At 50.9% G+C, this 24129-nt stretch overlaps 1 protein-coding gene across 2 annotated transcripts; it reads left to right on the top strand.

The window, feature by feature from the left end:
- The first annotated feature begins 17160 nt into the window (after nucleotides 1-17160).
- Nucleotides 17161-23458, top strand: SPATA19 (spermatogenesis associated 19). Of its 2 annotated transcripts, none has more exons than XM_028146688.2 (7): nucleotides 17161-17441; nucleotides 17613-17669; nucleotides 18213-18305; nucleotides 18472-18563; nucleotides 20827-20904; nucleotides 21226-21314; nucleotides 23278-23458. In XM_028146688.2, exons 1-6 carry the CDS (start codon nucleotides 17364-17366, stop codon nucleotides 21287-21289), a joined length of 462 nt encoding a protein of 153 aa, XP_028002489.1. In that variant the 5' UTR covers nucleotides 17161-17363; the 3' UTR covers nucleotides 21290-21314; nucleotides 23278-23458. The 2 variants fall into 2 exon arrangements, with proteins under 2 accessions (XP_028002489.1, XP_008140746.1); XM_008142524.3 differs by having other exon boundaries at nucleotides 17168-17441; nucleotides 21226-21298.
- Nucleotides 23459-24129: the final 671 nt, after the last annotated feature.

Genomic DNA, 24129 nt, shown 5'->3' with positions numbered 1-24129 from the left:
TTGTACTGCTCTCGGCTTCTGCTTTGGTTTTTTAAGTCCTCCCAAACGCTGCATATATATAGAAATAGGTGCGAATCATAGGTTTGTAGTGTGTGGGCTTCTCTATGTGTATATAGATGTACATTGAAGCAAAGTGCTGTTTCTTTCCGTGGTCAGTGAACGAGGAGGAAGCTCAGTGAGCAGGACTGCAGAGAGCTGGGTGGGTGTCCTGACGTCCGTCTCAGGGATTTTCCTTCCTGAAACAGGAGTCACGCCTTCTCAGCCAAACTCACCGTTTGACGCTCCACCTTCTCCCACCCAGAGCAGAAATGGGGGCTTGCCGCTGATTTCCAGCTGCCTGCTCTGGGGGTTCAGCCACGCGTTGCCCCAGAGCTGGACACAAGCCTTTATTTCTTGGCTCCTGGGTGAAGAAAGGGTGGCAGGCAAAGGGCCGGACTGGCATCTTCCTTCCACTGTTGGGCTTCAGAAGTGGAAGCTTCTTAGCGGCAGGGCCGAGAAGCAGGCCTGCTGCACCAGCTCACGTGCTCACCCATCAGCCCCCTTGGGTCCAGCCCAGGCCGGCGGGAGCCTTGGGGCCCAAGGGCCTCCGTTCTGGAGCCGTCTGCGCTGCACACCTCGCTGCCGCTGCTCTATTCATCGCCCGCCTCCGGCTCGGCGCCCTCGGAGCGCCGATCCAAAGCCGCTGACTGGGTTCTTCCTTTCCTTTTGTGGGAGCTAATTTCCCAGATTGATTAATTGCCACTTGCAGGGAGCCCGCCGGCGGCTCCTCTCCCTGCTCTCCACGTGCTGCCTGCAGACTCTTCTCTGCCCGGGGCCCCCCTCCACCCCGTGGGCCCCGCGTGGGCGGAACGGGATCAGACAAAGCTAGGATGCCTGGGGGTTCCGGGGGTGCTCTGGACCCCCTCTCTTCCCCTGGTCCTGTTGTAAGTGGAACTGGCTGAGGCATGGAATGAAGGTGGAAGGGGCGCTCTCTGCCCAAATCTTGTCCTAGTTCAAACGGTTAGCACCAGACGCTTCTGCGAGGTCATCTTAAAACACCTAAAGATGCATCTCTCTCTCTCTCTCTCTCTCTCTCTCTCTCTCTCTCTCTCTCTCTCTCTCTCTCCAGTCAGATGATGGCACTGCCCAGGCACAGGGCAGAGTCCGAGGGGGACGGGCGTGTCTGGTTTCTCTTCCCTCCTCCTGTGCGGGAGCCGCCCTGCTGGCCGCCCGGATCCAGGTGGCTGTCGGGTTCCTTGAAGTCTTTCCTTCTTGGTGCTGCTGTCCTGCTGGGTTTGGGGACATCTACCTCTCCTCAGTCACCTGCTCACACATCGGCCAAGTCCAAGCACTGGAGGCGGCTGCCAGTGGCCCGGCCCCGTGACCGAGGCCGGCGGGGCCTCCGAGAGCAGGAAGCCGCTCCTGCTGGGCGCTTCCCTCTCAGGGCTGGGCGCTCCGCCACCCAGACCCGGTGCTTCCTTTCTCTCGTGGGGACCAGTCCCCCCCGCGGGTCTGCCCCCCCAGGCGCAGCCACGGTCCGTTTCTGAATGCAACGCGCCGTGCAAGAGGTAGAACGGGGCAGTGTCTGGTCCTTGTCTGTCAGCGGCCTCATCGCCGGGGCTGGGCCTGCGCCCGGGGGTGGACTCTGGACCTTCCGGCTAACGTCACACTTCTCTGGACATCCAACTCCACTTTCCCGCCGGCCCGCGGCCCCAGCCAACGGGAGCCGGGGGTGGTGGCAGTCTTCCATCCGGGGCAGCACTGCCTCTGCCACGAGCCCATCAGCGACCACGGACACCTCTGCTGGGCACGGGGCCTCGCTCTGCAGCAGGCGCCTCCGTCTGTGCTCATGACCTGCGGTTTCTCACGTGGGTCGGGTCCCAGCTGCAACGCCGATGTGGGATGTCACGTGGGTGTTCAGGATGCATTAGATCAGACTTTCTCAGCCCTGCGTTGGAATTCTGGGCCCTTCCGGTTACAAAACGAGAAGATGAGGGGGAAGCTTTGCCTTTCTGAGGGTTCATACAGGATCGAGAGCCAAAGTCGGGGCTGAGGTGCCCCGGGCTATGGCTGTGCTTTCCAGGGGGACCCACCACCGTGAGCGTCGCCAGTGCTGACCAAGGTGCTGATTCCCTTTTTTCCTTCCTCTGGCCACGCCCTCACCTCCAGCACCTCAGGCCCGAGATGGGAGCAGTGTGTGTGATGCTGGCCACTGGGCGGCAGCTGTGCGGGGCATGCGGAGGGCGAGGGAAGGACACAGGCCACCCTCTCCGAGTGGCCGCGGTTCATTTCTCCTCCCAAGAGCGCTTCCTTCTGTGACTGTGTCTTTGAAGGCCAGCGGCCTTCCTACCCCCTGGGAGCTGTTTCAGTACCTCCTGCATGGACTGTGATGGGAATTGCCAGAATGCAGCGCCTCTGTCCCCGGGATGGAGGGACGATGTTTCTGGCACACATGCAGGTGCTAGGGGTGGGGTAGGGGTCGGGGAGTGCCTGTGTGAGGTTGTGCATGATGGGGTGCAGCCATTTCTAAGGACCAGATGTCCTCTGTCCTCTGTCCTCTGTCCCTGAACGATTGCAATGAGCCCTGTTCAGCTTCCTAGGACTTTCACGCTCCACCGTGTGCGAGAGCAAATGTCTTCCAACCTTCCCCATTCACGGTCCGGCAGCCTTGCCGTGGAGGGAGCTCAAAGACCGATTCCCGGGTCTCGGCTTCGGCCTGCCCCTCCACTCTGCATCCTGACTGGACGCCTTGGCTGTGTCAGGCTCAGGGGGTTTCGTGGGCCAGGAGAAGGGTCAGATGCTTTGAGAAGGAGCTTGTGAAGCACGTGGGGGACCCGCCGCCGCCGTGGTTTGGGGAAAGAAAATGAGCCGTAAGGAGAAGGGGAGTCCCACGTCTCGACAGCACCGGTGGGTTTCGGCGCAGGAGTGGGGTCCTGGGGGACGCTCGTCGTGGTGGCCCTGCCCAGCCTGTCCCCTTGGAGCTCTCCGTGAAGGAGCTGAGGGGCGTGTGAGAGGCCTTTTGAGCTTCTACTTTCCCAGCAGGAAAGCTGCTTCATCCCCAGGCCTGGCAGGGCCCCTGTCTCCCTTCGAAGAGGCCTGTGTCCCCCTCATCATGTTCTTGGGGCGGCGGGGGTGGAACGGGTGAGAAATCATGGATCTCCTTCCTGCTCTCCGGGTTTAGTTTTGGTTTGGGATCTGAACGTTTGCGGGTTGAGCTGATGTCAGTGGTCTGCCCGGGTCCTTTTCATGCAGAGGAAACTGGGTGGGATGAAGAGGTAGAATTTCCCGAGCAGGTTTTTATTTATTTATTTTCCCCAAGGTTGACAAGACAGTAGCTTCAGGGGAGAAACAGACTTCCGGAGCATCAGGCGACACTGCCAGCCCAGGATTAGGATCCAGGGCCGGGGCGTGGGTGACTGGAGCTGCTGCTTCCGATTTTGTTAGAAAAAGCTTTGGGAGGCTCGGGGTGGGTTGGGGGAGTATTGTACATGACGTACTTTTAGGGTCATGCAGGGAAACGTCAGAGAAGACGCTCGCGGTTAACTTGGGGCTAGCTTTGCTTGCATGAGAGGAGCTTCGGCCGTCACAGGGGCTGCTGGGAGCAGAGGGAAGGAGCGGCTCCCTCTGGGAAGGGTGCAGGGTCTCCCCAGCTTCTCGGCCCAGCCCTGCCTTCCTGTCTTGTCCAGAATAAAGGGAGGAGGCTCCGCAGGCTGGAGGCTCGGAGCCCCCGGAGCTGCACTGGCTGCTTTGGGGAGAGGGCCCAGGAGGGGTGCTAATGTCCAGGTCGAGAATGAATAAGGTGATCGGTGGGGTGGGTCTTCAGGAAGTGGGGTTAGCAAGCTGGGGCAGCGGGAGGAGGTCACGTTCTCGTGCCAGGTGTCTGTGAGGGTGGAAGGGGAATGAAGAGGTGGGTCGGTCACGGCGTAGAAAGTGGGGATCCTGGGATAAGACAGTGGGACCAAAGCTGGGGGACATCAAGGCTTCCCCTGCTCTGTGGGGCCCGTGATAACTTAGCTGCCCCCAAGGGTACTGCGTGCAGGTTGGAGGTCCTCTCAGGAAAAGGAAGAGGAGTGATGCCCTGGGGTGGGGGCGGGCTGAGAGGGCGTGGCAGGGAAGCTCACTTGGGGGGCAGATGTGGGAGAGTGATCCTGTTATTGCAGACAGACTGTGGGGGTGGGGCCTTGCCACCTAGGCCCAGACGGGGTCTTGGAAGAGGTCTAGCTTCTGAGCTGGGCTTCCTTGCTTCTAGAATTTGCCTCTAACGCTAAGTGCCCAAAGCAAACAGGGACACAGTGTTCTGATGTCTTTGAGCTCGATCTGTTTGTTACCGGGGCTCCTCAGGCCCCCGGAGAGGAGCCTTGTTTGAGACGCCCGGGCTGTCACAGCTCCGGCCGTGGAAGCGGGAGCATCACTCTTGTGAGCTCCGGGGGTTCGTTCGTTTTCATCAGCAGAAGTGGCAGGGGCCCTCCCCTCCTTGTCCAGGGCCTGAAACTGTTCCCGAGGCACCGTCGCTGGTGATGGAGACGAGGGGTCGGGGCTTGGCCTTTGCGTTGACTACCCTTCCTTTCTGAGGGGCGGAGACCGCCTTCGGACCAGGAAGCTACACGGCGGCTCGCTACCTAAAGGTTGTTCCCCCCTTTCTCTTCCTTCGGTAGGCTAAGGCCCCCCGTCGGGTTGATGCAGGAGAGGAGAGAGGTACGCTAAGACCAGAGCAGATGCCTCTGTCCTCTCTGATGTCCCCGGCTCTGCCTCCTTGCAGATCAGGAGGCAGGTTGACACATCTCTTCTTTAGAAGAAGTCGGGGCGCCAACACTCCGAGCCCGGATTGGACTTCAGCATCCCTGCAGCTCGCCGTCGTCCGGTTAGGGGTGTCTGTCACGACCCCTCCCTCGGACTGGGAGTGAGGCCACACTGGTCCAGTGTTTTATTTCTGGGCCTCCCCGTCTATACTTTCCAAATATGTCTTTCAGGAGCAAATAACACATCCCCGCCTGATGTTTTGTGTGCTGGGCGGCTGAGAGGGCGGAAGTGTTTTCATGACCTTGTGTGAAGCTGATGGAATAATTCCTCATAGATGAGTCTGATCCAAAGGCCCCCAGAGAGGAGTCTTATCTTGAGATTCTGAGGGTTTCTGGGTAGGATAAGGGAACAGGAAGAATGAGTACCATGATTCTTCATAGCTGGCCATGCCTTGAGGAGGAAGAGTCCCGAGTATCTTGATTGCTAAATGCTTTGGTTAGAACAGCAACCAGCAGTGGAAGTCACGTGGGTTTTCTCTCCTGTGTGGGTCTGTCGTGGTCGTTGGGGGTTTCTGAAGAGAACTGATGACACAGTTGTCATCTTTGGAGCCCTGGCCGGGAGAGCTAGGGCTCCGGATTAGAGTGGAACACGTTTTTAGTTTCTGCCCCTGGTCCCTGGTTCTGCCTTTCCCATCTCACGAGATGGTAACAGGCATGGCTGTCAGGGAAACGTGGTCCCCCTCTCCCTGGCGCTGGGTTTCCTGGACTTAATTTTAGGATCTGGGGCAAGGTCTGCCCCTCCACCCCACAAACACACCAATTAGGTTCCCTTTCCTTCCTTCCCCCACTTATTTATGGCTCCAGGGATCTTGACCTTGTGCATGGTTTACGCTGGGGAGATGGCGGGGTGGGGAAGGGAGTCTGGGAGGGGAGAGAGGTTGGGCTGGGGCGGGGGGAGTTGCATTTTCAGCCTTAGAAATACCACAAGCATGCTTCTGGGCCATGTGTGGGGTGTTCACATATGTAGACGGAAGGGACAAATGCCAACTCTCCTCATATTGGTCATGAGGATGTAGGGCCTTTTTGCTTCCTGAGGTGAGGGCATCTATGAAACCTTGTTTCCAGTGGAGGGGAGCGGACCTTCTCGTGGTCACGTTGCAGTCCTTCGAAGGGAAATTGCCCATCACTCTATCAATGGACCTTTATAAACTGCCTACTGCCAACAATCAAAGGTCAGTCATGAGTAGACGGTGTCCTGGCTGGGTCAGAGAAGGGACTGTCTCACCTGCCCCTCCGGCGTTCCCAGATTCTCAGTGTGGGCTTCAGCTCCCAGCCAGGTGTCTATTCTGTGCTCCTTTCCTGGGCTCAGGAAATAAGAGTATGTGTGTGAGAATGTGTGCGCGCGCGTGTGCGTGTGCGTGTGTGTGGTGGTGTGTGTGGTGGTGGTGGTGGTGTGTTTGTGGTGCGTGTGTCTTGTGTGTGATGTATGTTTGTGTGTGGTGTGTGGGTATTTACGGTGTGTGTTTGCGGTGTGCTGTGTGCGTGTATGTGTGTGAAGAGATGTGTAGGGACACACTAGTTCACCTGAGGAGCCTTGGGTGTCTTTCTGGTTGACCTTTTCTCTGGTAGGCAACTTCTGTTTTGGTAGGAGGGTGCAGTTAGTAATATACCACCTTCAGTGTATTTTTTATGGAGATTGTATATAAAATATATAAATATATACATATAATTTGTTCTATTTTAAGGAGACGGGGGGACTTAGGTAAGGGTGGGTGGGTGCAATAGTCATGAGTGGGAGGCTTCAGGCACGGGAGACATCTGGGGCTGGGGAATGGGAGGGCAGGAGACGGAACTGGGCCAGAGGAGTGGGGCCTGGTGCCCTCAGCACACATATATACATAGAGAGGAAACCTATATACAGTCTATCTAGCTAGCTTATCTATATATCTATATCTATATGAAGTCATAGTTCGCTTTATTTTTATACCTGTGCTTAGAGATGTTTGGAGCAGGATACTAGCTCATGCCTTGGTGCCCCCTCCCCCCTTCCCCGTCCTTCCTTTATGCCTCTTCCTTTGAGACGCTCTGTTCAGAGTTGCTTGGGTATTTCTGATGGAAATGTGTATATATGACAAATCTGGAAATTTTACAGACACAGTCCACTTGCAGAAAGGACAAGTGAGCTGGAGGTTGTGGGAGCGACTGGATCGGATGGCCCCTTAACCCAGGACCCTCAGGGTGCTTGACACTGGGATGGGGACACTGTGGCTGGAAACCGTTGGCACAGGGACTTAGTACGGCGAGGATGGAGAGTCGCCTTGGCCCCCATGTTGCTGTGGGTTGGTACTCAGTTCCTCCGAAGGGATCCAGCTCAGCAGCTCAGGGGCTCACAGTACGTGTCCTGACTCAGGCACTCCTGGAGGGTGTGGCGGCGGGAGGGAGGCGTCTCTAGGTAGCTTTGCGAGGCTGACTGCATGGACTGTCTCGGAGAAGAATATCCTGCTTGTTCTCGCTGCAGTTTCTTGGAACCAGTGTGAATGTGATAGCTAGTATAAATATACTATATATGCTTCTCCCCCCCCCACCCCCCCAGTTAGTACTTTATTTGGAAAATAAGATGGCATTGGAGATGGGATGGGTCAATCCCAGGACACTCAGTGGAGGATGAGGAGTGAGAGAAGGACGTGGGGCATAACAGGGAGGAGGGAGCCAGGTGGAAACTCCTTCTGGCACCTGGCCTGGCACTTAGAGAACTGAAAAGTGTATCAGAAGAACTTGACCCAGAACTGGAGATTCTGGGGAGCAGGAGCTCGCTTGTATTGGAGCGGGAAACGTTGTGTGCCCTGAAGGACGCCTCTCTGAGAATTCAAGACCTCGCATTTGCTGCGAGAGCCGCACGCCTTGCAGCCATGGCAGTGGTCCCCTGGTGCTGGCTCTTTCTTCTGACTCGCCAGGAGCGGAGAGCCATGTGTTTGGAGCTGGTGCAGGGCCAGGTGGTGCAGGCAGCCAGGAGAAACTCATGGATGAGTCTCTCTGCTCTCATCCGGCTCGTCAACTACAAGGCAATAGAACCCCTCTTCCCCAACCGAAGTGGCAGTTGCCCAAGAGCTCTTGTCTCGTGGAGTTTGATCATTAGAGGACCCAGATGCCTCAGCCATGGGAAGGACTCTTTTAACATTTTGGGGTACTATGGGAAGAGTAAGGTTGGTAGGGTGGAGCTTGAGTCTGACTCCTGACCCTTCTGCCTCCATAATGTAGACCTTATGGGTCACTGCCCTTCCCTCAGGCCCTGTCCTTGGGTTCCCGAATTACCTGCTCAGAACATCCCCAGTTTCCAAGGACGCTGAAGGAGAAGTGGGCTTTGTTGGTGAGTACTGGAAGGGCTCCAGTACTGGGCCCACGTGGCTGTGTGTCTGTCCTCAGAGGTGGTTGTTTCCTGCTGTCTTCTCTGGAGGCCAGAGGGGCAGACAGTCACATGTTTCTTGTAAGAATTTGTAGGGAGGTTGAGCAAGAGAATAAGTGGCACATTCTATGCCCCTTCCTGGCTTGCAGCTCCCCCCCACCCCCCACAAAGGAGTCTTCCTGTTCTCGAGCCATCCTCCTGTGTTGCTCTACATACCCTGTCCCACATCTGGTGCACATGCAACTAGTAGAATAAGTTTCTTCAGCACGACAGGCCCCTCTGAGGGTTAGTCCCTCGACTAGGTCTTGTGTTGTTCTAAACTCGACTCCTGTCCACATTAAGTCCAAGGCTCGATCTGTAGACACTTCAGTGGCCACCAGGTGTATGAGATCAAGAGTCACTGACCTGCACATATCCCATCCCATCCCATCCCATCCTCCAGCCTCCAGTTAGGCTCTTCAGTTATGCGAGCAAAAGTGAAGACAAGAGACAGCCCCTACCTTGACATTCTGGAGCTTGGAGGGGATGTAATTCTTACCTCTGCCTTTTCCATTCTCCTGGCCACACCACCTCAGAAAAATGGTGAAAAGGTAGACATTGGAGAGGAAAGACAGATAGCCCAGCAAAATCTTCAGTTTATCTGAAGAGCCAGCCTTTCCTAAAGGCATAAATGGATTGAGATCTGATGGGATCTGGAGTCAACAAAACTTCCTGTCTTTGAACCTCTCAGTTAATGGACAGGTTGGTGGAATGGGTGTTCTGATTACGCCTTTGAGCCCCACAGCCTCTTCCAGGAACATGAGCTGTTCCATATGCCCGCGCTGTATTCCCGGGCTCCCATGTAGTGGAATTGTTTTAATTTGGCAACCTCTGTCTGCTGTATGGAGCGAGCGTTGGGAGCAGACAGACCCACTGGGAATTGCTCACCCAAGGATCAGTGTGGGCCCCATCCTTCTCTCCTTCACATCTACCAGTAGCTTGGGGAAGAGGGGTGTGTTCATTGCTCTTTGGCTTTTTGCTGGGTCGCTTCACTTCTGTTTGCTGTCGATGTTCGGTTGAGCCACCGTGGACAGGATAATAGGACGAAGGGGAAGAGGAGGTCTACACAGCGCACTTGGCCATGAGACTTGGCCACGACATTGGAGTGTGGGGTGTCTCCTGTGTATAGTGCCCAGGGCCTGGGAGAGGGGGTACCTTCTATAATGATCTCCATTGCTGGAACTTTAGACTGAAGTGTTACCAGGGGAATGGTTGGTTTAGTAGAGAATAGCAGTTTAAAGCTCCATTTACCAAGTCGTAGACATCAATCTCGAAAAATCTTAACGTCTCGTGGGATTTCATTTCCGAACTACCATCTGTGGGGCCAGGGATGGAGGGCACGGACGGGCTGTGCTGCCTCCAGGTGCTCCTTCTCCATAGCCACCGACTGGAAGGGACCACATCCTGTTTCCTGCCAGTGACGTCTGGTTCCTTTTATCTTCAACGTTTCCTCTTGTCCCAGGAGAAACTTATCATCCTGGACCGAATTCTTCCATTGCACAGCTGGAGGCAATTTTGTCGGCATTGCGCTCCCCCGTTTCACCCCGTGCTGTGGACATGCCGAGGGGGGTGACTAGGCAGTGTGGGTGGGGAGGGGCTTCTGAGGCTGCCTCCTCCAGACCTCTTAAAGAGCCCATACCTCTAGATGCCTCTTGCATTCGTTCTTCTTTTCTAACGAGTCTGGATACGACTTAGTCATGGGAGTTCTTGCTCTCTTTTCGGACTCTCTTATTTCCTCCTTCAACTTCCTTTGGGGGTCAGCCTCCATCCATGCCAGGTCTTCAGAAGACCCTTCAGACTCGTTTCCATTTCTTGAATGTCGAGTATTACAACATAACTGCGCTAGGGTGCTTTATGGTGCTGTTCTTGAAGAGGCCAGCTGGACTGAACCTCCTCTGCTCCACTGGTTCCTTAAACTTCGCTGTATTTTGTTTTTTATTTGATCCCTGCCCCCCACACCCTGGGGTTTGGGGAGGGAGGTGGGCTAGGGTGGCTTTTGTGTTTTCTCTTTTCTGTATGTATGGACTGGTTAAAGTCAGTGATCACGGGCAGCTGACTTCATGGTATTGGTTGGCTGACTTTGGTTAACGATGAAAGACAAACCAACAAATTGTACAGCTGCACACGGAACACCTTTGAGTGTGAACTTGAATGGCAACTCGAGGCTTACTATTTGAACTTCAGGTATGTAACTGAAAAGTAAATAAAAACACTATTTTTTCAGTAAGCTTTTTTTTCTTCTACAAGACAACTTAGAAATCAAACTCTAAGAACATTAAATCGGTGCTGTACCAAAGCCTTATATGAACATGTTCTACACTCTGTATAACCTGTCTCTGGTGAGCTCCCTGCTCTGTCACCACCTTCTCAAAAGCCTGGGAATGCCAGCGAGTGCCAAGCCTGGGGCTGGGTCTTGGGGACCTGTGGCCAAGGGGACCCTTTGGAGCAGAGGATGATGGTGAAGGTGGGACCATTCTGCTTCCCGAGTAGACTCTGAAAGGAAACCAGGCATTTGTGTTTGTGTGTGTGCATATGTGAGGGCTGGTGTGTGTGTGTGTGTGTGTGTGTGTGTGTGTGTGTACACACATGTGTGGGATGCATACAGGTGCACATGCCAAAGTGAATGCTCTCACTGGGGGCCTGAGAGGGAGGCCCAGGTTGACTCTGGGAGTGGGGTGGTCATGGCAATGGCCTGTGTCTTGTCTCCATCCCTTTCCTCACTGACAGGAAATGGAGGTGTATATGGAAACAGCTACACTCTCCACTAGGTGCTTTTTCCTCAAAGTCTACAAACCCTAAGCATTTTTAAAGGGCCCGTCCAGGAGGCAGGCACCTCCAACCACCAAATCACAGACTGTCAGGACTGGCGGAACCCTCTCCTCAGCTCCTGCTGGCTTTCTTGGGAAAGGGGGTTCCTCCTACAGTGGCCCCTGACCTCTCATGCCTGGGTCTGGGCCTGTTCTAGCTGCTGCCCCTCCAGGTGGGCTCTGATGGGTGGTCCTCCCCCTCTTCCTGATCAACAAAGAAGACCTGACTGTAGAGGACCCCTGAGCCACGCCTGCTCTGAGGCCCTAAGCAATAATGCCTTCCCTGGCTACCAAGGACAGTGAGTCCTTTGACCTTAGACTCTCGCCAGTTAAAGACTGAGTGACGCCTCTAACTCACGTAGGGAGAGGATGAGTCTTCAGCTGCATGGCTCGGGCTGTTGTGACTCCGGTTGCCGTGGCTCAGGCTGTTGTGGCTCTAGTTGCCGTGGCTCGGGCCGCCGTGGCTCGGGCAGCCACGCCAGGCTCCACTCGCTGGTATTTTCAGGCTTGCCGGCTACTAACCAACTCATTGCCAGTAACACTGCATGTTCATATAGCGAGTTAAAAATGAAACAAGCAAACACATACATGAGCAAACAAAAAGAAAAGAAAAAAAGAGGCGCATCACACGAGCAGATGTGTAAGCCGCTGAAGGTGTGCTTGGAAAGTGTTGCCAGTTAAACGGATTACAAGAAGTTTAGTATTTAATTGCTTCTCATGTAACATTAGTCTGCTGCAGAAATGTTTTGTATTTTGCTATAAATAAACATTTGCTAAAAAAGTGTATCTCCAATGTTTATTTGTTCTCAGGAAGTATCTACCGGTATTGTCTAATGTCACCTCTGGCTTAGGCCTCCCTAATCAACCTATTTTGAAGTCGCAGTCTAACGTGATTCTGAAAGGAGTTAAGGAACGCCTCCTCATTCACTGAGCAAATGTGTGTACTCAGGGCAATAGGACGTGTTAGTCCACTGTCCCGGTCACTTGGGACCCAACAGGGAACGAAATAGACCAGGTTCTTGTTCTTCCCGGGCTCACATGCTGGTGGGAAGGGACCGGCAATAAACACTTCACGCCATAAGAAAATCACGTAGAATACAGTGCGGCAACAGGTGCTTTAGGGACTCAGAGCAGGATGAGGGGCCCCTGAAGTGCAAAGTGGGGGGAGGGGGGATCCTCGGTTGCAGCTGAACATTGAGCTCTCAGTGTGGGCCTTCCTGAGGACAGCACCTGAGCATAAACTAGAAGGGGACTTGCTTAGCCTCGTGTCAAGTGCACATTTTTTTTTTTTTTTAAGCTTCACCCAAGGGTATTTTCCCATTGATTTTTAGAGAGAGTGGAAGAGAGGGAAAGAGAGAGAGAAATATCGATGTGAGAGAAACACGTCAATTGGTTGCCTCTGGCACACGCTCTGACCAGGGCCCAGGCCTGGGAGGAGCCTGCATCTGAGGTCCATGTTTTTAAAAATATATATTTTATTGATTTTTTTATAGAGAGGAAGGGAGAGGGGATAGAGAGTTAGAAACATCAATGAGAGAGAAACATCGATCAACTGACTCCCCGCATACCTCCTACTGGGGATGTGCCCGCAACCAAGGTACATGCCCTTGACATGAATCGAACCTGGGACCCATCAGTCCGCAGGCCGACGCTCTATCCACTGAGCCAAACGGGTCAGGGCTGAGGTCCATGTTCTTGACTGGAATGGAACCAGGGACGCTTCAGCCCACAGGCTGACTCTCCACTAAGCCAAACTGGCTAGGGCGAATGCACATGTTTTTAACTGTGGATTTTTTTTTTTTTTTTTTTTTCACAATATCCAAAACCATTAAGAACCAGAAGATAGGCTGACTTTTCAATGATGTGACAAAGATAGTTTTCTTTTTTGTTTTTGTTTGTTTGTTTGATACCATTTTGTCTAAACGGGTCTCCCACAGGCTGTCTCTGGACCACATTTCACACCCAGGAGCCAGTGGCTCAGTGACTCCCTGTGGTCGAATCGCACCTCTCCTCTCACCGAAGGGCTTAGCAGGCACCCAGCCTCACCGTATCATTTCCAGGTTGATTCGGTGATCTCACTACTTGCCTTGCACACTTTCCCTCCCTTATCACATCATCTTCCTCCTGTCTTGACATCCCTTCTTCCTCTGTTCTGTCTCCGCAATACTCTCTGGTTATCAACTACTATGCTTATTTTCCATTGTAAGTATTTGGTCTATAGGTGGAAGGCAAATACCAAAATACAGCATTCCCATTGAATGCCTCTAGTCCAAGTGAGGAAATCAATGAACCCACCAGCTAAACAAACAAAAATGCAAGTAGGTCCATCTACAAATTTAAAACATCGGCCATGGTGTGCAAATCTCCATCTAAGATCCCCTAAAAAGCCATGAGAGGGGCTGTTATATCGGGAGAGCCCTCTACTGTCTGTATGGCTTCCTTTTGCTTCAATGATCTCTCTCTCCATTCTCATTCTTATCTAGTTCCTATTACATCTTCCCACCTTTTCCTTAGAAGGCCATCATGAACATCTTGATATTTCTTATAGAACCTGGTCTTAATTTTTAAAAGCAGACACACGGGGCCCTTGTCTCATATAATTATGTTATTTAAGGGACTTTATTCCATTTAAAAAATTGGTCCTAAGTTCATACTTTGAATTCAGGGCCAACACTTTGAAAAAAAAAATTCTTTTACATGTATTTCATTGGTGCTCACAGTAGCCTTATGGGTTAAGTAAAAATAGGTAGTACTTTATCTCTTTTTTAGAGTCTTCTGACAGCATGAATTCCCTATATGCAAAGCCTAATGCAGGTGATAGAGTGGGAACGCTCTTCAGGAAAAAACAGTAAGGGAGTAAGGAAAGCTAGACAGGACTGGGGAAAGGAGGATGGCTCAGCGTTGTTGGCAATGGGCCAACACTGTTGCTTGCTTGTTTGTTTGCTTTTGTGGTGAATCCTAGCCTTGGCCTGATTCATGGAGATCACCATAGAAGTGCCCCCCTCTTAAGACAAGGAGTGGCCTTTTACTAGTATATCCCTGTATCAGCCATTGGCTCTGGGTCACCCCTTGGGAGAGGCGCATAACCTCTTAGTAATTATTTGCAGATGGCATGATAACTGTATATAGAGCACCTTAAAGATTTTACTAAAACACTACTAGAACTAATAAATAAATTCAGTAAACTAGCAGGATATAAAACAAATGTCCAGATATCATTGTATTTTTATAAACCAATCATGAAGTACCAGAAAGAGAAACTTGCCATTCACAGTTGCTTCAAAAAGAATAAAATACCTAGGAAAAAATTTAACCACGGAAAGATGACTTGTACTCGGAAAATTGTAAGACACTGAAGAGATAAATTGAAGAAGATACAAATAAGTGGAAGCATATACCGTATTATTGGGTAGGAAGAATTAGTATCATTAAAATGTCCATATTACCCAAAGCAATCTGCAGATTCAAGCAATTCCTATCAAGATATCAATGGTGTATTTCACAAAACCATAACAAATATTCCAAAAATTTATATGGAGCCACAAAAGACCCTGAATAGCAACAGTGATCTTAAGGAAGAAGAACAAAGTTGAAGGAATCATCCTCCCTAATATCAAACTATACTACAAGGCCATAGTAATCAAAACCACTTGGCACTTGGATATGAACAGAAATATAGATGGAACAGACTAGAGAGCCCAGGAATAAATTCACACCTTTATTTGACAAAGAAGGCAAAATTATACAATGAACTAAAAATAGTCGTCTATTCAATAAATGGTGTTGGGAAAATTGGATAGATATGCGCAAAAAATGAAACGTGACCATCTTGTTAACACCTCACACAAGAATAAACTCAAATTGGGTGAAAGAATTAAATGTTGTATATCTTGACCTGGGTTGTGGTTAAAGCATACATATGTGTTTAAGTTTGTGTGTTTTTATGTTCATGTGTGTGTGTGTGTGTGTGTGTGCATGCTTAAATGTTTTTTGAGTTGTGCATGTATTTGTATATTTTACTGTATGCATTTTAAAATAGTAATGCAATGTGATAATAGATGTATGTATCTTTTATTCTGGAAACATAAACACAGGATGTCTAACCTATACACTTCTAAAAACCTTACTTCTTAAGAACAGTGTTGAAGAGCTAAGGGGAGGAGATGGAACTTCCATGAGTATATATTTTCATGTAGTTTCAATTTTTGAATCACATTAATTTCTTGAATATTAAAATTTAAAAATATATCAGTAAGGATGGAAACATACTTTTTATGAGATGGTGGCAGGAACAGAGGTTGACAAGTAATCTCATATTTTAATTTACAATTGCTAGTCTCCCTTGGAGTTCGGTTGAAGTCATAGGATTAGCAGCTGGCTGAAAAGCTTGACAGCATGAATTCCAGAAGAAGAAGCCTTTGAGCTGAAAGAGAAGGGGTGACTGTACCCCTCCGTGTATTCTCTTCCCTTGCCTTGAGAATCATGGATGATCACATCCTGAGGCCATGGAACCAGAAAATGGAATTCTTCCTGGATCTCTAAGTCACCGCATGGAGCACAACTACCCTGAAGAATTATTCAACTTGAAGTGGAGATTTTGAGAATGAGAAGTAAACCCTTTTGATGTGGGCACTTGTTTGTTGCCTCAGCATAGCCTAGGACAGTGGTCGGCAAACTCATTAGTCAACAGAGCCAAATATCAACAGGACAACGATTGAAATTTCTTTTGAGAGCCACATTTTTTAAAACTTAAACTTCTTCTAACGCCACTTCTTCAAAATAGACTCACCCAGGCTGTGGTATTTTGTGGAAGAGCCACACTCAAGGGGCCAAAGAGCCGCATGTGGCTCGCAAGCCGCAGTTTGCCGACCACGGGCCTAGGACATTCTGACCAATAGAGATGTAAAGTTGAGGTGATTTGTTGGAAGTGAAGAGAATGGTGATTATATTAGGAGAATTGGGGAGCATGAGATAAAGGTTTCCAATGTTCTTTAGAATGAGGATGAGAATATACCTACAGAATACTAGAGCTAGAAGAAAACAAGAGAAATTATTCTATTATTTTCACTTTGAAGACAAAAAACAACAACAAAAAACTATGACCAGAGGGACTAATCATTAGTCTCGACCCAATCATTGGGTTAAGGTCACATGACGAGTTAGTGGCAGAGAGAGACTTGCAACCTGGGTTTCTGAGCCTTTGAGAACAGTCTCCGGGTTAGGCTATCGCTACTTTTGAGACCGGCTAAACTTGGGCTTGGTGTTCTTTGGGATATTCTAAACGTCCTTCAATTTCTTGGGGAAGGTTCTAGATGGGAATAGCAGCTATCTGAGCCCCTTCCAATCCCCCACCCCCCCAAATCTGGCCCAATCCCCTTTTCATTTCCACTTTATTGTCCTTCCCACCTAGGCCGTCCACCATCCATGGTTGACTTGAATGAATGATCAGGAAATATCTTCTATAAGAAATGGTACTTTCACTTTTCATGGTATATCTCATATTATTTGGATTATCTTTTTCCCCCTCTCTATATAAGAATAAGAATAAAAAATGCCAGTGGCATTGTTTGAATGAATATTTAGAGCAGTGGTTCTCAACCTTCCTAATGCCGCGACCCTTTAATACAGTTCCTCATGTTGTGGTGACCCCCAACCATAAAATTATTTTGTTGCTACTTCATAACTGTAATTTTGCTACTGTTATGAATCATAATGTAAATATCTGTATTTTCCGATGGTCTTAGGCGATCCTGCTAGCTAGTAGTCTTAGGCGACCCACAGGTTGACAACCGCTGCTGTAGAGCCTAAGACCATCGGAAAACACAGATATTTACATTACGATTCATCAACAGTAGCAAAATTACAGTTGTGAAGTAGCAACGAAAATAATTTTATGGTTGGGGGTCACCACAACATGAGGAACTGTATTAAAGGGTGGCGGCATTAGGGAGGTTGAGAACCACTGATCTAGAGGGCCTGGGTCATTTTGTTACAAATTTATTCTTTTCATTCATAAAATATCTTTCTCCTTCAGCATTGTCAAAACTGGGTGACCAGCTATAAGCCCCACCCACAATCTCTATCTATTATTTGGTAACTTCCCTCTTGTGTCTTTCTCAGGCTCATATGGGCTATACCTTATGCTTATCCCTCCACCCCGCCCCCCTCCCTACACCTCCCCACTTCTGAGCTATGGCATCACTGAAGTCGGTTACTTTATGATTTCTCTTTTCTATCTCCACTCTCACCCTGGAGAATAAAGGGCATTGTCACATCATCATTGGGCAGCCAATCAGGTGGGCACCTCCCTTCAATGACCTCCTTGTTCCAGAAGAGTTCTTAGGCTGCTTCAATGGACGGAGGAAGCCGAGAAGAAGGCCTGGCATAAGTCCAAAGATGATCATTACCACATGGATCGTGTACATTCTCGCCCGGAAAGGTGTAGGGTGGCCCTTCCCCCCCAAAACCAGTTCGGTAAGTGAGGTTGGGGGTAGCCGTGCAGAATGGTTTCTCGTGTGTCTTCTCCCTTCGGAGCCCCCTGCTGCAATCCTAGAGAGAAGACCTTACCATGTACACGGTAAGGTTGGAGGAGAGGGGCTGGATCGCTAGGGATTTTGAGGGCATCAGCTTACCAATTTGTTGCAGGACATTGAAGTTGTGGAAAGTGAGGCTGTGTCCGTAGTAGAGCACTGGTTGAAAAAAGTGAGTAAAAATCCCTTTCTGATTCAGGGTACCCCCAATTCTAGAGAGCTGTCCTCAGTGGGGGCAAGGATCTGGACTTCCCTCTCCTTAGAATGGTGGTGATATTAGGGGAATTGGGGAGCATGAGATAAAGGTTTCCAATAGTCTTTAGAATGGGAAACTCAAGTTCATTGACCCTGCCTAGAGCTGTGTCTAACACACCAGATGTCCTGGATGCTGGGGCTTGTGTCTTTGTAAGAGATGTGCTGGAATCACCACTAGCCCTTCTCAACCACACTGGATGCAGGGTTTCAGATGTGTCGCCCCAGCTCCAGGGTGTCTCAGGAATACCTCGGGACAAGGCCCAGGACTCAGTGAGTCCCCTGGAACCCCTCAGGGAGGTAGCAGTAGGCGAGCTCATTGCAGGCACCGTGAGCTACAGAGCTTGTGTGTGTGGCTGTGTGTGGTGATGGAGAGGAAGCAAAAAAGAGCAAGAACTGGGGTGGGGTGGGGGGGTCAGATACCAAGTGACCCTTTGAGAGGGGGACACGACTCACCTTTCAGACTGAAGAAGAGGCTTCCCAGGATATAAAGGAGAAGATGTCCAGCAACTCCCCTTCCATCCACGGCCAAGATGTCCATGTGACCAGAGACGTGGTAACTGGGGCGTTGGAGACCATCATCCTGGGGGCGTGGGGGGGAGAGGGAGGGGGAAGGCGGGAGGTCCTATTGCCAAGGATCTGGGCTAAGTGGGTGGGGCCTGTCCAGGCTTCGGGAGTCCTTCTTGGGCAGCGATCACGTGGACCCTCCCCGGATTTCCTAGGTGAAGCACCATCTCTCCAAGTCCGATTTGTTAACAAGCCCGAGTCAAGATGTCCTGGAAGAAAGGACAAGAATCCAGTTCATAAGATGGAGGTAAAGCACCTCTCCTCGGCTCTGAGCCACGTGGTGAGGAGGGACAAGCACAGAAGCCACACGCCCGCCCGCCGCCGCGGGCTCCCTGGCTAACACAGACCCCCACAGCCTTTCCCCTCTAGAGAGCTTGACGCCTTTGGCCGAGAACATTCGCGGCCTTCCCTCGGGGGTCTTCAGGGAGTACTTTAGCCATCTGGAAAGCCCAAGCGCATCCCCAAGTTTTAAAATGACCTTAAGGGGTTGGGGCACAGGGATTGCTCCCCCTTTCCTAAGTGCTTCTGAGTGCGTTTCAGACTTCTGTTCTTTTAGCGTTTGATTGGCTCAGAAGTGGCTGCACTTTAAAGAGCTGCAAGAGCATAAGCTCTTAACATGCAAAAGCCAAAGGAAGCCCTCATTGCACGGAGGTGAGAGGAGGTTTCCAAGCACCGAGGCTGGAATTATGTGTTCCTTACCCCCCCCCCCACCCCCCACCCCCCTCTGTTCTGGTGGCTTTGCCAGCCTCCCACTGTGCCTGCCCCAGACAGACCTTCCCCACCCTGGCACTGAAGTTGCCACCTCCAGGCAGGGAACCAGGCCTGGATGCTGGCTCACTCCGTTTGGCAGGAGCTCCCCTGCCTCCTTTCCGGGGCTGCGCTCACTGCGGATCTTTTCCCAGGAGGAGAACCGTGGGATTCAACTGTGAAGGAGCCAGCCCTCCCTCATCTCTGTATGCTCTTCTTCCCTTTCACACCCCATCGCCAGCTTTGCTCTCTCCCTCTCCAAGAGGATATCTTTCTCGAGAAATTTATTTTTTGCTTCGGGATATCCATTTTCAGGTGTTTAGCCCTTCCAGTGGCATTAGCAATGTAAATGGGGATCCGACTGCGCAGTAATTACCAACGGGGAGATGGAGACCTCCCTGGGAAAGAGCTTCTTGGAAAACCTTCCCCAAGTCCCTAAAACCATAAATGTTGGTGAATTGCAGTCCCCAACATTTATGGTTTTTAGGGGCTGTTTTTCAACTGGGAAAAGATCCGAAGTGAGCACCGCCCCAGTAAGGAAACAGGGAGGCTGGCGCGGGGGAGGCGCGTCCAGGCCTGAGAGGGCTGCACTGAGGGGACTCTAAATGTAGCATTTCCCTGGCTTAGGTAAGCGGAGCATCGCTTTCCGCTTCAGTTTTCAACCTCAGCTGCCTGGCGTCGCTAGGTTAAAGCACAGCGCGGGGACCCGGGTGGCAGCTGTCCTAGGATGGCTGCCAGGCACTCGCCAAAGGTTCCCAGTAGCACATGGGTTTGGACTGACCCCTGAACGGGCCAGGGCCCAGGTGAACAGGAGCTGGGGCGGGCTTCCCACGGATGCAAGAACCTTGAGATCTTAGCCAATCTGGTTCTGGCCTCCAGGACCCAGTCCTGTGGCCCTTTCTTCTCCGAGGCCTCCCCTTCCCCCGACCCCCCCTGTATTGGGGTAATCTCTCTCTCTCTCTCCTCTGGAATCCCGACCCAGCTCCTCCTGGTGGCGAGATCCCCCTGAGCACGCCCATCTCCCCCAGGCAGTATCAATTCTGTCTTCCCACGGAAAGCTACAAGGAACTCCTCTAGAGCAGTGGTCGGCAAACTCAGTCAACAGAGCCAAATATCAACAGTACAACGATTGAAATTTCTTTTGGGAGCCAAATTTTTAAAACTTAAACTTCTTCTAATGCCACTTCTTCAAAATAGACTCGCCCAGGCCATGGTCTTTTGTGGAAGAGCTACACTCAAGGGGCCAAAGAGCCGCATGTGGCTCGCGAGCCGCAGTTTGCCGACCACGGGCCTAGAGCAAGGCCTCATCCACAGAAGGCAGCCTCCACAGAAGGCACAGGAATCAGGGCCCAGCGGGCAGGCTGATTGCACTAGAGTGGAGCGTTGGTGAAGGCAGGAGGGGTGTGGAGTTGGGAAGGACAGTGAAGGGACCTTGGAGAGGAAGATTCATCCAGCAGGGTGAAGTAAAAACAGTAGCGATGAGGTGCCTGCAGATTCTCTGTAACAGAGTGTTCTAGAAGTATCTCTGAACCATAGTGCCGATGGCACAATGCTGATCCTACAGAGCTGACAGGGAAGTTAGGGTCCTTGGGGAGTGACAAGAACCCTTTGAGTTCCTGGTACTAGAAGGGTCAAGGGTCAGCTCAAAAGTCCACAGCAATGGGGTCAAAACGGATCCTTCACACGACTGCAACCCCAGCGGTCTCGCGGTGCCTGGTGGAAAAGAAACGGAAACAGCCCGGTCTTTGAATGGTGTGTTGCAGCCATACCCGTATCTTCCAAGTGCCCAGCGAGGTGAGAGATGAAGTTGTGCGGGAACGGATAGAGCAGGTGAGACGAAGGTAAGCTGCTGGGACAAGCTGATTTGTATTCCTAACTGGGAACTGGTGAGGTGGGGTGGGGTGGGGTGGGGTGGGCTGCTGGCCTCGCTTCTGATGGTTTCCCTTAGCCCCAGCTCCTACCTAGAGCTGGTGGAGCCTGGAGCGGGTCTGGGCAGAGTGCCTCTTTGTAAGGCGCTGCCCCCAGGTCCAGGTGTGGTGCTGGTCCAGGCACGGGCTGCCTGCCTTCCCACCTGGGCCGTGGGCTGGGGGGGATCCCCTCTGGGTGGGCTCTGCCATGTTCCCTACCCCTTCTGCCTTGCCCCTCTCCTCTGTGCCTTGCAGTTTATGCCATCTTTCGGATGAATCATCTCAGGATTTTGACAGAAGTTCCTACTCAGAGTGCTGAGAGCAACAGGTGAGAGAGCTGGCAGGTGAGGAGCCGGCGGAGAAGAGGGCTAAGCTGGGCAGGGAGACAGTGCCCCGGGCAGGGGCCTGAGAGCCAGGCTTAGCCTTTCCCTGTTGGTGACAGCCTGCACTTGGGGCCAGAGCGGGTGGGAGAGAAGGTACTAGCTGCCTTAGGCTCCCGCAGTCCCTCTCTTACATTTCCTTCTTAAAAAAAAATTATTAAAAATTAAATCGATTGGGGTGACATTGGTTAGTATGATCATATAGGTTTCAAGTGCCCATTTCTATATACATGATCTGTTTGTTGCACTGTGTGCCTACCACTCAAAGTCAAACCATCTTCCATCACCATATATTGGACCTCCTCTGCCCCCCAGCACCTCTCCACTCCCTTCCCTCTGACAACCACCACACTGCTCTCTGTGTCCATAAGTTCCAGTTTTATATCTCACATACGAGTGAAAGCATGTGGTTCTTCGCGTTTCCTGCCTGACTTATTTCACTTAGCATGATATTCTCAAGGTCCATCCATGTTGTCGCAAATGGCAGTATTTCATCCTTCCTTATGGCTGGCTAATATTCCATTGTGTATGTGTACCACATCTTCTTTATCTATCAAAGGACACCTTGGTTGTCTCCATGTCTTGGCCACCATGAATAAGGCTGCAATGAACCCAGGGATGCATATGTTTTTGTGAATGCACATTCTCGGTTTTTTCAGGAATGTATCCAGAAGAGGGATTGCTGGGTCGTATGGTAGCTTCAATGCACGGATCGCTCAGGTGTGCCTGTGTGTTGAGTGGGGAATCCTTTGTTGAGTTGTTGAAATTTCAGGGGGAGAGACCAAGGGGATCTCTCATGCCGCCATTCCTCGGACATCACTCGTTAGATTTCTGAGAGGACTTCAAGTCAAGTTCAGTCTGGCCTCTCTCCCTCTTTTAACCCTGGTGTCATAATCCAGTGCTTCTCACCTGTGCACAGGCGTGGGGACCACCTGAGATGTGGCGTTAGGTTGTGGGGAGGCCCGTGGGTCTGCATTTCTGATGCTGTCAGGCAATGCCCACTGCTGACCCCATTTTGAACCACAAGATCGCAGGGCACTGGAATCAGGAGTGAATATGTTTGGGCCCTGCCATTAAGTAGGGCCATGACTTGGGTCACGTGGCCTCTTGGCCTGCACTTGGTAGCAGGGGTCACAGCAGTGGCTGTTTATGTGGCTCTGGAAGGTGGAAAACCATCCATTCAGAAGATGGTTACTGCGCTCCTGCCAGGAGGGAAAGACTGTGCTGGCTGTCATGGGGGGGAAGGGAGAGAAGAGGGGTGGGCAGAGAGAGTAGAGGAGTGATTTAGACTCAGCTTACCCCGATGAGCTTAAAGGAAGACCACGGAGATGTAATGCGGCATTCATTGAGCACTTACTACCGTATTTTCCGGCGTATAAGACGACTGGGCGTATAGAAGATTTTCCTGGGTTAAAAAGTCGTCTTATACGCCAGAAAATATGGTATATGCCGGCTTCTGCACAAGGCACTTAGTCAAGAGTTCTCATCTGATTTAAAACAACGTTAAGAGGGGGGGCATTGTCCATGCCCATTAGGCAGATGGCAGAGGTTAAGCCAAGTCTTGGGAGCAGACGCTGGGTTTCAATCCAGCTCCACCGTGGCGAGTTGCTCTATGGCTTTGTGCCTCAGTTTCCTCAGACTTCGGCAGGTTGCCTTGAGGACAGTGGCGTTCAGCCTGTGCTACACACCATGCCGGTGGTTTTTGCTAATATTGAGAGGAAGAATCGGAGGTGCTTGCAGGGGCTTCTGAAGTTTGGAGCAGCCAGGCTTCCATCCCAGCTCAGTCTGACAACGCCCTCCCCGCCCCACCTGTTTCTAACATGGATTTCCCGCTCTCTGCGTCCAGCTCTATGAGGGAGGAGCCATCGTACATCTTGCCCTTTATCATTTCTGTGATCCTTTCTGTGGTCATTTCCCTGCTTCCCAGGTTGATGTCCTTCAGGGTCAAGGGGAAGCCTGTGTAAGAAGAATGTCCACCTCCTCTTTGACCTGAGGAGCAACCACACTGGACAGAGAGAATCCAGTGGACGAGCCCTTCCTTGTGACAGTGGCAACACTGGAATATTCACAGTGAACTGCTAATAAAGAGACACACTATTTAACCACCACCTTGGCGTCTGGTATGAGTGTTTTGCCATTCATTCATTCATTCATTCATTCATTCATTCTTACATTTACCAGACACTGAGCACCTCATGGCTTGCCTCTGGGGACACAGCGTTCAGGCCCGGGGGAGACAGAATACAGCTCATCATAGCGCTGTGGGAAGCAGACCATGCTGAGTGCTCCTGGAAGGTTAGGAGGGGCGCTGGAGAGAACTGGGGTGGACTGAGACGGGAGGGATTTCCCCAGGTAAGTGTGGCTTGTATGTTTCACTCAGGTGTTTATTTTTGCCTTCCCTAGCACTCTTCCTTTCTTCATGGAGATCCAAGTTTCTGACCTATAGCCTTTCCCTTTTTCTGAAGAACTTTGAACATTTCTTAAAAAAAAAAAAAGAAAAAAAAATATAATATATATATATATATATATAATTATTATTATTTTTAATAGGCAGCCAATCAATAATTCTCTCTCATCATTGATGTTTCTAACTCTCCCTCTTCCTTCCTCTCTGAAATTAATAAATAAATATCTATATATATAAAAGCCAAGTGACCGGAATGACAGAATGAATATATATATATATATATATATATAGAGAGAGAGAGAGAGAGAGAGAGAGAGAGAGAGAAAGAGAGAGAGAGAGAGAGAGAGGCCCAGTGCATGAATTTGTGCACAG

This window comes from Eptesicus fuscus, chromosome 23 (assembly GCF_027574615.1).
Source record: "Eptesicus fuscus isolate TK198812 chromosome 23, DD_ASM_mEF_20220401, whole genome shotgun sequence".
NCBI lineage: Eukaryota > Metazoa > Chordata > Mammalia > Chiroptera > Vespertilionidae > Eptesicus > Eptesicus fuscus.
This window is presented reverse-complemented; position numbering and strand designations above follow the sequence as displayed.

Excerpts from the sequence above, each read along its gene's own strand:
- SPATA19 (XM_028146688.2), top strand. The coding sequence starts at position 17,364 with ATGATCATTACCACATGGATCGTGTACATTCTCGCCCGGAAAGGTGTA. Across the intron at positions 17,670-18,212 it reads TAGAGCACTGGTTGAAAAAA|ACTGAAGAAGAGGCTTCCCA; the intron begins GTGAGTAAAAAT and ends CTCACCTTTCAG. Across the intron at positions 18,306-18,471 it reads TCCATGTGACCAGAGACGTG|GTGAAGCACCATCTCTCCAA; the intron begins GTAACTGGGGCG and ends CGGATTTCCTAG.